Here is a 13,805-nt window from a genome sequence, read left to right as displayed (position 1 = left end):
ACAAATCAGGGGCACCTGGATGGCTCAGTCAGTTCAGTGTCTGACTCTTGGTTTCGGCCCAGGTCACGATCTCATGGTTCATGAGTTCAAGCCCCGCTTGGAGCTCTGCTCTGACAGCACAGAATCTGCTTGGGATTCTCTCTCTCTCTCCCCCTCTCTCTGCCCCTCCCCTGCTCGGGCGCACACTGTCTCTCAAAATAAGTAAATAAATAAACTTAAAAAAAATAAAGAAATAAACATTAAAGAATTTTAAACTAATATTGCCCTGTATGTGAACTAATCAGAATTTAAATAAAAACTTAAAGAAATAAAGAAAACTGAAAAGTGGTTAGTGGCGGAGATGTGAATTTGGAAGTCACAAGCACATCGGGGATGACTGGGGACTTGAGTATGAGGTGAGGTTGCTTGGGAAAAGTGAGTAAGCTCCATGGGGGAAGGCAGGCATTTTTCCAGGTTTTGTTTATTACTATTTTCCCAACACCTAGAATTGTCCCTGGACTTTAATAAACAATCAGTAAGGTGGTTTTTTTTTAATGTTCTTTTTTTTTTTTTTTTTTTTTTTTTGAAAGAGACAGAGCATGAGCAGAGGAGGAGCAGAGAGAGAGGGAGACACAGAATCCGAAGCAGGCTCCAGGCTCCGAGCTGTCAGCACACGGCCTGACGCGGGGCTCGAACTCACGGACCGCGAGATCATGACCTGAGCCGAAGTCGGACACTTAACCGACTGAGCCACCCAGGTGCCCCAGTAAGTATTTAAATGAATGAAATACTGGAAAGAAAAGAGGGCTAAGAACATAACTCTGAGAAACACCGACATTTACATGAAAAGAAGCCAGTGAAGGGGTTTGAGATAGAGAGTTGAGAGAGGTAGGAGGAAAAAGTAGGAAGGAAAGAGTGGGGGTCACAGACACCAGAAGTTCAACGATGCTACGAAAAGACCGAGAACAAGAACTAAAAAGTCTTCATTAGTTTTAGCACCCCGAAAGTCACAGGGTTTTTTTTATGACAGCCGTATCAGTGGGGATGGCAGGCAGGTGATAGTGGTTTGAAGCGTATAGGCATGGTAAGAAAATGGAGGCTGTGAACGTAGATATTCTTTTCAGAAACTTGGTTGCATGGTCATTAAGCAATTTTCCCCATTTATTTTATCTTTTTTTAATGTTTATTTTTTTGAGAGAGAGACCGAGACAGAGAGAAAGGGAGGGGCAGAGAGAGGAGGACAGAGGATCCAAAGCGGGCTCTACGCTGACAGCAGAGAGGTCCCATATGGGGCTCGAACTCCCGAATCGTGAGATCATGACCTGAGCCGAAATCGGACGCTTAACCAACTGAGCCACCCAGGCGCCCACCATTTATTTATTTTCTGACCTAGGCAGCTCTTGTAATCCGTCACTCTATAATGAGCATAAATATATACATTCAATTCACTTAATCATTTATGTATCCATTCATCCTCGACGCTCTTTCTCTCATGCCCTACGCTTAACACATCGGCAAATTCCCACTCTGTCTTTGTAATATATCCTGAATCTGACCATTTCTCATCACCTCCACACTACCACCCAAGGCCAAGACCCCATTATCTGTCACCTGGACCAGTGCAGTAATCTTCCAGCAGATCTCCCTGCTCCTACCCTTGCCTCTCTCTTATCTATTCTTTTTCCTTTTTTTTTTTTTTAAGATTTTATTTTTAGGTAATCTCTACACCCAACATGGGACTCAAACTCACGACCCGGAGAAAGAGTCACAGGCTCCACCCACTGAGCCAGCAAGCTCCCATCCCTCTAGTCTGTTCTTTTACCCACAGCCAGAGTCACCCTTCCAAGTATGAAGTCATGGGGCACCTGGGATGCTCAGTCGGTTGAGCGACTGACTTCAGCCCAGGTCATGACTTCAGCTCAGATCACAATCTCACGGTTCATGAGTTCAAACACCCGCATCGGGCTCTGGGCTGACAGTTCAGAGCCTGGAGCCCGCTTCAGATTCTGTGTCTTCCCCTCTCTCCGACCCTCCCCCTCTCACGCTCTGTCTCTCTCTCTCAAAAATAAATAAACATTTAAAAAAGTGTAAAGAAAATCCTAAGTCATATTTTGTCAGTCTTCTCTTTAGAACCCTCCAATGGCCTGTCATCTCCTTTTAAGTCCCTGTGTAATCTGAACCCCCACCCCCACCCCCGCCATTACTTTGTTCACCTCATCTCCTACCACTAGTCCCCTCAGCCACTCCACACCAGCCTCACTGGCCCCCTTCTCAACACACTCCACCTCAGGCCTTCGGTATTTGCTGGTTTACGCTGGGGACACTCTCTCCTCAGACATCATCGTCTCCCTCAGCGCTCTGTTCAAATATCCAAAGGTCTTCCCCGGCCAACCTTCACAAAACCATCGCACCGCCGCCTCCCTCGCAGCCTTCTCTTCTCTTTGTCCTGCTTAATAGCACTTGTCCCCAGCCGGCCCATCACAGTCATGCATTTATTGTCTCTTTCCCTTCCCTAGACTGTGCACACCTACCAAGTACAGCTACCAAGAGCACCTCCTCCAGAGAAGCGGAGGTAAAGATAACATAGAAACTATCCCTGCCCTTGAGGAACCCACACGTCCGTGAGTCATAGAACCTAACGAGTAATTAGGATGGAAACGCTCAAAGCAGTTGGATTCGAGAGTCTGAGGCCCCGGGGAACAGTGCGGTTTGGGCCACTCTGCCAGTAGTTCAAACCATGAGTTCACCCTAAGAGAATGTAAGAAATGAAAAGCACTCGGGAGACACCGATGTTTAAGGGGTGAAGGTCAGAGAAAGGAGGCCAAGAAGGGATAATAATAATAATCAAGGAAGTGAAAAAGAGCTGGAAGAAGGAGCCGCTGACCTCCGAGCTGCTAGAGGCTTCGCAGGACGCTCCGGATAATCAAGCAGGGATCATGCCTTCCGATTCACTCCGTGTCAGCTACCGTTCGAAGCACGTTTCCTATGTTCGCACTGTAAACCTCACACCAACCCGGGGAGTTAGGCACTGGTGTGTCCCTATCTTGCAGAGAACGCCGATTCACTCACCCAAGTGCACACGCCTCCGGAGAGAGATCAGAACCCACGCAATTTGAACTAGCCCTCTTAACCGCTGTGCTGTTATCCATACCGCTATGCTACGCTACCTCTGTACATTTTCTTTCCTATTTTACTGAGTACCTGCTAAGGGCCAGGAATTCTAGGCCCTGGACATAGAGTAGTGAGGTAGACAAGGTCCCTCTCTTCACAGAGCTCATATCCTTGTGCGGGACACGACACCCAACAGGGCAACAGACGCGTAATAGACAAGAAGTGCTGGGAAGAAAAATGAAGTCGGGTAAGGTTCCACAAGTGATAGGGAGTTGCCTCTCTGAGGAGGTGACACTGAGTAGCGACCTGAAGGAAATGAGAGAGGGAGCCAAGAGGATATCTGGGGGAAGAACATTCCAGGCAGAGGCAACAGCAGGTGCAGGAGCCTTAAGGTGTGAGTGTGCCTGGTGTGTTCCAGGAACTGCGAGGAGGTCAGTGCAGCGAGAGCACAATGAACTAGGGGAGAGAGAGGCAGGTGATAAGGTCGGAAAGATCTGGAAAGGTTTCCAGGTCGTATTGTTAAGTGAAAAAAATGAGGGGATCAGGCATACTAGTTTGTATGTTATAATCACATTGAGTATCTCTCTATACAGACTGTGTATGTTTCTATACGTAGAGATTGGTGAATTTTATATGTATATGTGCTTATTTATATTCTGAAGTATTAGACCACAAACTTAACAGTGATTACCTTTGGAGGGAAGGAAGGGATATTCAGACTTTTAACTGTTCCATGCTGTTTGAAAAATTTCACCTTGCATATATTACTTTTATAACAATCAAAAGTTAGCTTAAAAAGCTACAACAATGGGTCACCTGGGTGGTTCAGTAGGCTAAGCATCTGACTCTTGTTTTCGGCTCTGGTCATGATCTCGCGGTTCATGAGTTCGAGCCCCATGTCAGGCTCTGCGTTGGCAGCCAGGAGCCTGCTCGGGATTCTCTGATTCTGCCCCTTCCCTGCTCGCTCTGTCTCTTTCTCTCAAAATAAGTGAACTTAAAAAAAATCAAAATAAATAAACTTAAAAGAAAGTGACAAACGAAAAACTCTTAACCACATGTGAAGGGGCTCCAGCGAAAGTCTTTCTCTTTCCTTTTGCAGCCGAACCCCTCCAAAGAGTTGCCTCCACTCGCTTCTCGTCCTTTTCATTTCTTCCTCAACCAAATGCGACCTGACTTCAGACTTTGCTTTTTCCCTGCAACTTCTTTCACCACGATGGCTTGTGACTTCCCTAGGACTATGAGGGACACTCTTCAGTCCTTTCGCCTCTTGATCTGGCTGCCACATTTGACATTGTTTACAGCTCTTCTGTTTGAAACGCTTTCTCCTTTGGCTTCTCTCTAGCCCCCTTTCTCCCTCACTGAGCATTCTTTCTGAGTTTCCTTTCCTCGGCTACTTTTTGTCAGCCCACCCAGCAGATATGGGTTTCCTCTGGTTCCCTTCTTGACCCATTTGTCTCTGAGTGCTACCCACACTCTTTCTGTGTGGTCTCATCCAGGCCCACGGTCTTGGCGGCCAACTCGATGCCTCCAAATCCCAGATCTAGATTTTTTTAGCCTGTTCTCGAGCTCCAGTCAGATCTATCCAGCTGCCTATTAAAAGCCACACCTGCAGGCAGCTCATCACCTCCAAAATCACCTTCCTCCTTTTGTCCTTGTCTTCGAGGGTGGTGTCAGCATCTGCTTGATCGACCCTAGCTGGCAACCTGAGAAAAGCCTCTCTTCTTCACCCTCCATATCTGAATGGACACCAAAAGTCATTCTCTCTACCAACTATCTTTGGAATCTCATTCCTACGTCTCCACTACCACTGCACCCATAATCTACATAATCTGGACTACCGCATACGGATGTACGAGTCTTAAGTCCTGGAAGAGCTCAGAGATATTCTAACTGCATTCTCTGCTTCTGGTTTCACCATCAGCCTGTTTCTTACACCCAGTTGTCACAGTGATGTGGCACAAAGTTCATGATGCCGGTCGCTCCCTGAAATCTTTCCATTGTTTCCTAACCTGGCTTGCATAAAATCCAAAACCCTTGGTATGATCTGTGCAGCCCTCTTTTGACGCTTTTCCACATGTACCTTTAAAAAACATTTTTTTTTTAATGTTTGTTTATTTTTGAGAGAGAGAGAGAGAGTGCGAGAAGGGGAGGAGCAGAGAGAGAGGGAGACACAGAATCCGAAGCAGGCTCCAGGCTCCGAGCTGTCAGCACAGAGCCCGATGCGGGGCTTGAATTTGGGAACGGGGAGATCGTGACCTGAGCTGAAGTCGGGTACTTAACCAACCGAGCCGCCCAGGCACCCCTTAAATAAAATGTGTTTTTTTTTTATTTTTTTTTTAAATTTTTTTTTTCAACGTTTTTTAATTTATTTTTGGGACAGAGAGAGACAGAGCATGAACGGGGGAGGGGCAGAGAGAGAGGGAGACACAGAATCGGAAACAGGCTCCAGGCTCCGAGCCATCAGCCCAGAGCCTGACGCGGGGCTCGAACTCACGGACCGCGAGATCATGACCTGGCTGAAGTCGGACGCTTAACCGACTGCGCCACCCAGGCGCCCCTAAAATGTGTTTTTAAAACAAATAAGTATATGCAACTGCTGAATTCCTCTGATAAAACAAGAGTCTTTGGGCATGAATCCTAACGACTGAGAGTTCAGCCGGGAAGGGTCACTTATTCTGCAAACATTAATTGGACTGGTACAGACACTGCTTAGCACAGAGGATGCAAAGACAGGTAATACACGGGGCACCTGGGTGACTCCGTCGGTTGAGCTTCTAACTTCGGCTCAGATCACGATCTCAAGGTTTGTAAGTTCAAGCCCCATCTTTGACTCACTGCTGTCACTGCAGAGCCCCTCTCTCTCTGCCCCAACCCCGCTCACGCTCTCTCAAAAATACTAAAATAAAATAAAAGAGAAGTAAAACACGATTCCTGTTCTCAAAGAGTTCCTGGCTCCCAAATCATCTAGTCCTTACCTTTGGCAGGGACTACAACTAATCCTTTACTTAAAGCCAGCTGTCCACACTGGGGTCAGTACTTAAAGTCCTTTTAGTCACAGACGTAGCTATACGTAATTCTTTTGGAGCTCAGAAATGGGAACTCATGGATTCAGGGCAGTAGCAAAATGTAACCATTTCTTCCTTTAGGAAGGATGCCTGTGCAAAGGGTAATGGACTTGACCCTTTCTTCCCCACAAGACAGTAGCATCTAAAGATTCTGAACTGTCTTCTGTTCAGTGATGCTCAAGTCTTCCAATGGGCAAGTTGAAACGACTCAGCCACCGTTCTTTTTTTTGTTTTTCAAATGTTTATTTATTTTTGAGAGAGAAAGAGACAGAGCATGATTGGGGAAGGGGCAGAGAGAGAGGGAGACACAGAGTTCAAAGCAGGCTTCAGGCTCTGAGCTGTCAGCAGAGAGCCTGATGTGGGGCTCAAACTCGAGAACAGGGAGATCATGACCTGAGCCGAAGTCGGACGCTTAACCGACTGAGCCACCCAGGAGCCCCATCAGCCACCGTTCTTTCTTAGTTCGATGACTTTTGGGACCACTACTGCAATGTTTTCCAGTGGGGGCCTATTTGGAGAAAGGAAATTGCTGATTTGAGAGAGGGTATCTTCACTAATGCCTAAGGAAATCCCTGAGGGGAAATGTGTCTACCTGAATGAGAGAGAAGACACTTTATTTACATTATGTCATTCAACCTTCATAATACTCTTATGAAGTTGCTATTAATATCCTTATTTTTGCAAATTAGGAAACAGGCGTAATGAGCCTGGTGGCCTGCTTCAAGATCACATGGCTACAGTTTTATCGGACCTACAGTTCAAGCCCAGATTTGTGGCATACTGGTTTGCTATGAAAAGTCTTTCCAGGGAGGAGAAAAGGGAGTAAACATCTCGAGGTCCATTCAAACCAGAACATGAGCTTGCAGAAAGGGGCACGATTTGGGGTTCTTGTCTTAAATGTTTCCTTTTGTTGTTTGGGGAAAAAAAAGTGAAATATGTGCATTTCCAGTAGGTTGTCAAAGATCAAGAAGTTAAAAATCCTTTCTGGAAGGATAGGGGGGAAAGATGCTCTCTTAAACATTGCTGGTGGGGGTATGAATTAGTACAATCTTTACTGGGGACAACATCTCTCAAATTTCCAAATATACGTACCTTTTGACTCAGTAATCCCACTTCTAGAAATTTGTACTACAGATATATTTGCACACTGGCAAAATTACAAATAGTCAAAACAATGCACTGTAAAATTGTTTGAAAGAACAAAAGTTTAGAAACAACGTAAGTCCCCACTGACGGAGAACTGGTGAAGTAAATTATGCTATATCTATTCCGTGCAGCCCTGAGAATGAGGAAATGCCATCTACTAATAGGAATTATTTCCAAGATACAGATTTCCAGGCAAGATCCAGGAAGTGGGGGTGATATTCTTTCATTTATGAGAAAACTTCTATACGCACTTGCTTGTATAGGCACAAACTATCCCTGGAAGAATTATATGAGACACTGATAACGTTAGCTGCCCCTAAGAAGAGGTAAGCTATGACTGCAGGAGGGGAGTTCAGAGCAACAGTGGAGGAAAGACTTTAATTCCTTTAAACATTTAACCATATGAATATATTAGGTATTCAAGAAAAAGAAACTGGGGGCACCTGGGTGGCTCAGTTGGTTAAGCGACTGACTTCGGCTCAGGTCATGATCTTGCGGTTCGTGAGCTCAAGCCCTGTATCCGGCTCTGTGCCGACAGCTCAGAGCCTGGAACCTGCTTTGCATTCTCTGTCTCCCTCTCTGTCTGCCCCTCCCCTGCTCACGCTCTGTCTCTCTCTTTCTCTGTCTCAAAAATAAACATTTAAAACAACTGAATTAAAATCAAACATGTCTTTTTAGTACATTCATAGTTGTACAGCCATTACCATCATCCAACCCCGTAATTCTTTTCATATTGTAAATCTGAGACTTTATACCTATTAAACAGAAAATCACCATTCTTCCCCACCCTACCCCTGGCAACCACCATACTTTCTGTCTCCATGATTCTGAATACTCTACGTACCTCACATAAGTGGAATCATACAGTACTTGTCTTTTGTCTTCTTGTGGCTGGCTTATTTCACTTAGCACGATGCCCCCATGATTCATCCATAGTGTAGCATAGCACAGGTTTTCCTTCCTTTTTAAGGCTGAATAATATTCCAGCATATGAAGGTACCACATGTTGAATCCATTCATCAGACAACGTGAGTTGCTTCCATGTTTTAGCTATTACGAATAATGTTGCGACGGACATGGGTGCACAAATCTCTCTTTGAGACCCCGCTTTCAATCCTTTTGGGTATATACCCATAAGTGGAATGGATGGATCACCCGGTGATTCTATTTTTAATTTTTTGAGGAACCCCCATGATTTCTGTGACTGCTTTCCACCGCAGCTGTACCATTTTACGTTCCCACCAACAAGGGTTCCAATTTCTCTGCATCCTCACCAGCACTTATTGTCTTCTGAGTTTTTTGTTTTTGTTTTTTAGAGAGAGAACGCGTGTGAGTAAAGCCTGAAGTGGGGCTTGATCTCACCAGCGTGAGATGATGACCTGAGCTGAGATCAAGAGTCCCACGCTCGACTGACTGAGCCACCCAGGCGCCCCTATTTGCTTTTTTATAGTAGCCATCCTAATGGGTGTGAGGTGGCATAGTATGTCTTTTGGGGATCAGCAGTATGATTGGCGGATATAGGCGTCAGACCCCCATGACTTTGAGTGCTGCCGCTTACTAGCTGTGCGACCTTGGACGTTATCCTAGGCCTCAGTTTCCCCCCTTGTAAAATCAGACTTATCTCAGAGGGTTGGTGAGATGCGAATGCACCCAGGTCAAAGAGAGCACCCAACAAATGTAAGTTATCATTCTTTCTGCCTTAAAAGCCCCAACAATAAACCAAATTCTGCTTTGCTCTGGCTCCTTTTGGACTAGTCTGGAGGCAAAGAGACAAGCTAGATTTCTCAAGGAGTTTTTCTACCCAGATGCTTGAGTCTAGAGGACTTCTGACAATCTTCACTGGCATTCTTCCTTCCTGCTGCCCCCACCCAACCTACCGACCTCCCACCTGTGCCAAATGAAGTGTGCTTGAAGTGAGGTTTCTCAGAACCCGGCCGTTTATGTTTTCTCGGGGGTGGAGGACGGGAAGAAATCCTGTTGACATAGTTATGTAAAGCCTGTCACTCAGTCCCCTGCCTATTACCTCTGCAGACCGTTATGCATATTAAAGAAGGGGGGCGGCAAATACAAAAGAAAAATAAGCGAGAAAGAGTGAGAGAGTGAACAAATCAGGATGCATGAGGGAATCCACGTGGTCGCCAATCTGTAACTGATCAGAGCAGCTACACTGAAGCAAACCCCCCAGCTCCTACCGCCAAATATATTGCAATGGAGAAACCGTCCACAATGGGGTGTCTAATATCCTTAGCAGAGTCCTGGGGCTGCCGTTTAAGAGACTCTCCCGCTACTCCCACCCTTTTTGCACCCAGTAAACCAGGCGATGTAACAACGGAATCTGGTTCTGCGTGTGCCCTGTGAGTGTGCGCTTTGCAAACCATCTGGGCTCCATCCTGCGCGGTTGGAACGACGATCGATCCCGGACGAGTTGGGGGAGTTGGAGCTTGCCCGTGTCTCCTCCCTTTCTCTGCTCCCCTCTAGCCCCCACCCGGTCGTTCGCTCAGCACTAACGTTTCGGCGGCGGAGGGACGTAGGTTTTCAGCACCAGGAGGCCGTGGACCTTCTCTGGAGGCGTGCAGTGCACCCTCCAGAGGGCCAGAGCTGATTGCAACCTGCTCACCACGACCCTCCCCCTCCTTCCCAAATTCGCCGCCCCGGGCTGTAATATTACAAGCAGTGTGCGCCGTACCCGTGCGGGAGTCCGGGAAGGCTGCGTGACCTTCCAGCGAACTCCACCTCGGCTGGGGGGATGGAGGCTACCCCGGGGCCTGCAGGCTGTGTGTATCGATCCCCCAGCCTCGGCCAACACAAGTTCTCCCGGCACAAACCCCTCCCTCCCCTCTCCGCTTTCCCAGCCTTGGAGGCTTCTAACGCCCAGCTTGAGGCGCCCTCCCCTCTTTCCCGCAATAAAGTAAACCGGGTGGATATTCATCCCCCGCCCTCGCCCTCCTTCCTTCCCCCTCCCCCCTCAGCCTACTAACCCCGCGCAATGAGCTCGCCGCCGGCGGGCCCCTTCCACCCAGTGTATCATAATGCCCAACGCTCTTCTCCTCCCCCTCTCTTAATCAGAAACGTGCTCGCGAGCCCCCCTCCCTCTGCATGCATACATTAGGGTCTGCTTTGCATGCAGCGGCAGGCAGAGAACTGAGGAAGAAGGGGCGGGGGCGCTTTTGCCCGCCTCTTCCCTCCAGGCCCCGTTAGCCATCCAGCTTCAGCTTCGTTGTAACACCGCCTCGTTAGCGGAGCACGCCGTGGCCCCAATGCCCGGGCTGGAGAAACACGACCCAACTCTCTGCAGAAGGGCACGAGAGACAGAGGTTCCAAAGCCCCGAGTGCGAGGAGGTGGCGGGAGACCTGCCCCTCGATGTGTGCATTTTGGAGAGAGCTCCAGCGTGAAAATGGGAGGGGCCCTCTCTCTCTCTCTCTCTTTTTTTTTTTTTTTTTTTTAATTTTTAAAGCGCGTTCATTGAGGGCCTTTCTATTCTGCATGTAGTAAACTGGGCAACGCTTCCGTTTTGCATATGGTACAATAAGGGCTCTTTTATCCTAGAAGCGTTAAATGAGGGCTAACCCATCTTGTCTCCGTGCCTCGAGGCAGAGAAGGAGGCTCACTCGTCCCCGACCCGGCAGCCGCGCTATACTGGAAGCTGCTCTCCCGGGCGGTTCGATTCCCAGCGCATCCCGGGAACGTGTGTAAGCGGCCTCTCGGCTCTCGAGGCTGCAGGCGGCCGGGCTCCCTCCGCCTCCATCCTCCCTGTAGTCCTCGCCCCCTCCCCCTCTCCCCGGAACCCGCGCTCCGCGTCGGGCTCCTGGGCTTCCTTCCCCCCTCCTTTTCCCCAGCAATGCCGCTCCCGGAGGGCGGGGCATGCACTTATCCAGGTTGCGGGGCGGACGGGCGGGCGGGCGGCGGCGGCCCGGGCCTCGGCCTGGCGTAGCCGCGGCCCGGCGTCTGGAGCGTAGGCCCGAGCCCGCTATACAGATTGCGGGGCGGGCGGGCGCGGCCCGGCGCTCTGCATAGCGGCCGGCTGGGTGCAGGCCGCCGGGCGGCGCCGAGCGGCTCAGGCAGGTTCCGGGGCCCTCGGCCCCCCCCTCCGCCTCCCCGCCCCCCTGTGTTGTCGCCTCTCCCTCTCGCTGCTTCACTTCACGGGGCGAACATGGCGCACAGCTGTCGGTGGCGCTTCCCCGCCCGACCCGGGACCACCGGGGGCGGCGGCGGCGGGGGGCGCCGGGGCCTGGGGGGCGCCCCGCGGCAACGCGTCCCGGCCCTGCTGCTTCCCCCCGGGCCCCCGGTCGGCGGCGGCGGCCCCGGGGCGCCCCCCTCCCCCCCGGCTGTGGCGGCCGCGGCGGCGGCGGCGGGAAGCAGCGGGGCTGGGGTTCCAGGGGGAGCGGCCGCCGCCTCAGCAGCCTCTTCGTCGTCCGCCTCGTCTTCGTCTTCGTCATCGTCCTCAGCCTCCTCTGGGCCGGCCCTGCTCCGGGTGGGCCCGGGCTTCGACGCGGCGCTGCAGGTCTCGGCCGCCATCGGCACCAACCTGCGCCGGTTCCGGGCCGTGTTTGGGGAGAGCGGCGGGGGAGGCGGCAGCGGAGAGGTAAGGGGGCGAGGAACCCCCAGGCCCGGGGTCTCGACCCTCTGCGGAGCCCCCTCCCCTCCCCCATCCGGGATTGTGGAGCATCCCAATTCCGGGACCCTCCTGGGGTCCCTGACCCGGGGCAAACGGCCCTCCCATCTTGGGACCCCCCCCCCCCCATACATGGGTGCAGACCCCTAGGCGCCCCCACCCCGGGGTTTGGACCCATCCGGCTGAGGGCGTTTGCCCCCCGCCTCCTTCCCCTGACCCTTCCCCAAATCCCTTGGCACAGACCCCTCGCCGGGGTTTCCCATCCCGGGACTGAACCCCTCCTCCCTTTCACAGATTACCTCATCCGAGCAAGATTCCTCCCTCCCTCCCTCCTAGAGACCTGATCCCGCCACATCCCCGCCTCCCTCTCTGGGCAGATGTTTTACTCTTGGGGCAGTTTTCCTCTTGGGCATCTCTCGGGTGATGGCCTCATCCAGGGCCACGTTCTTCTCCTACCCCTTGGGGACCGATGTCTCTTGCAGCACCTTGCTTCCGAAAACCTGATGAACCCTCGCCCCATCCCCGGGCCAGGTCCCTGCACTACCAGCCACTCCCCCTTCCTTCACCTCCACCCTCCACCCCCCACCCCGTGCAGAGAGATCCTCCCTCCTCCTTCCCTACCCCGCCAGGAAGAATCTACTTGCCTCTTCACCTTGCCTCCCTTCACCTCCTTTCCCGCTGAAGATAACGGTGATCTCCTCGACCAGCAGTCTGTTTCCCCCATCTTACAGAGCTACAGTTTCTAGCCTATTGGTAGCAGGGAATTACTCTACCTTCACTCCACCCTTTCCCTCCTTTAGAATGAAGGATTGGTGGCATCTTTGAGAGGAAAACAGTCCACTGTCCCCTAGGCTCAGAGAGGAGCCGCTTTCCACCGTTCCCCCTGGAGAGGAGGCAGGCTTTCCCTCCAGCTCTGGGGAAGGGGGCCCCTGTGAGGGGAGGTGTTTGTGGGGGGACTTGGGCAGCATCCTCCCAGGGGAAGCAGCTGCTCTCCTACCCCACCCACTGCGCCTGAGAGCACGCAGTCTCCAGCCCTAGCTCCCTCCCGCCCTTCTCCTTTTCTCCGTCATTTCACTATTGATCCACCTTTTCCTAGGCCAATCCTGGGGCTTGGAAGGGGTGGGGGAAGCAGGGTTGGGGTGAGGAGAGTAGATAAGGGACAGTTTTACTTTATTATGCTTCTGGTGGTGGTTGCTTTTGGTTGGGGGAAAGAGGGGGGCCATGAAGCAAAGTTATTCCTTAGAAGGAGGAGTTAGGGTTATCTCTCTGATTCTTATAGGGGGACCCAAGGTGGACGAAGGCTCAAGAGTTTTGCCCCTTCCCCATTAGTACTGGGGCAGGAATGGGGATGCCTTGATCAGCGTTACTCAGCCCCCTTCAGCAAAAAGGAAAGTTGCCCTGGGAAGGGAAGTTGAGTTCAGGTTCAGCCAGTGGCGTTGCGTATTTGTTTTCCATTGGATGCAGAAGGGGGAGTTTGAATTGTAGGGGAGGGGGGATGAGATGGGGGATGCTAGGAGGAGGAAGAGCAGCTGCTAGGGGCTGAAGCGAAGGGGGGGGGGGTAGGGGGTTGCTGCTCTGGAGTGCTCTTGATTGAAACAGAAAGGGAAAGATAACAACCAGCCGTTTCCTGCGTGCTCTGCCGTTGGTCCCGGGCAAACCCCTTGTCCCCTATTGTGCCCTGCACCCCTTTAGATATACGGAAAGATCCTGGGAAGAAGGGGAGGGAGAAGATCCCAGAGACCCTGGCCCCTCCTTTCAAGGAGCTGGCATTTTTTAGTTGTTAGTCTTCCTGCCTCCTTTTAAAAATCGTTTCTAAGGCAGCCTGATCAGGAGACTGACAACAGCCCGCCTTCTGACAGAGCAAGGAGGACATGATGGGGGCGTGTTCCTT

At 51.0% G+C, this 13,805-nt stretch overlaps 1 protein-coding gene across 1 annotated transcript in view; it reads left to right on the top strand.

The window, feature by feature from the left end:
- The first annotated feature begins 11,415 nt into the window (after positions 1-11,415).
- The window catches only part of KMT2A (lysine methyltransferase 2A), an 85,442-nt gene continuing 83,052 nt past the window's right edge, over positions 11,416-13,805 (top strand). The window contains 1 exon segment of the mRNA XM_053900389.1: positions 11,416-11,884. Within this exon segment, the coding sequence (XP_053756364.1) occupies positions 11,453-11,884 (432 nt within the window). The 5' untranslated portion in view covers positions 11,416-11,452.

This window comes from Panthera pardus, unplaced genomic scaffold (assembly GCF_024362965.1).
Source record: "Panthera pardus isolate Hobbes unplaced genomic scaffold, ASM2436296v1 HiC_scaffold_12, whole genome shotgun sequence".
Taxonomy (NCBI): domain Eukaryota; kingdom Metazoa; phylum Chordata; class Mammalia; order Carnivora; family Felidae; genus Panthera; species Panthera pardus.
The sequence above is the reverse complement of the archived record's forward strand: the minus strand, read 5'-3'. Positions and strand labels throughout refer to the sequence as shown.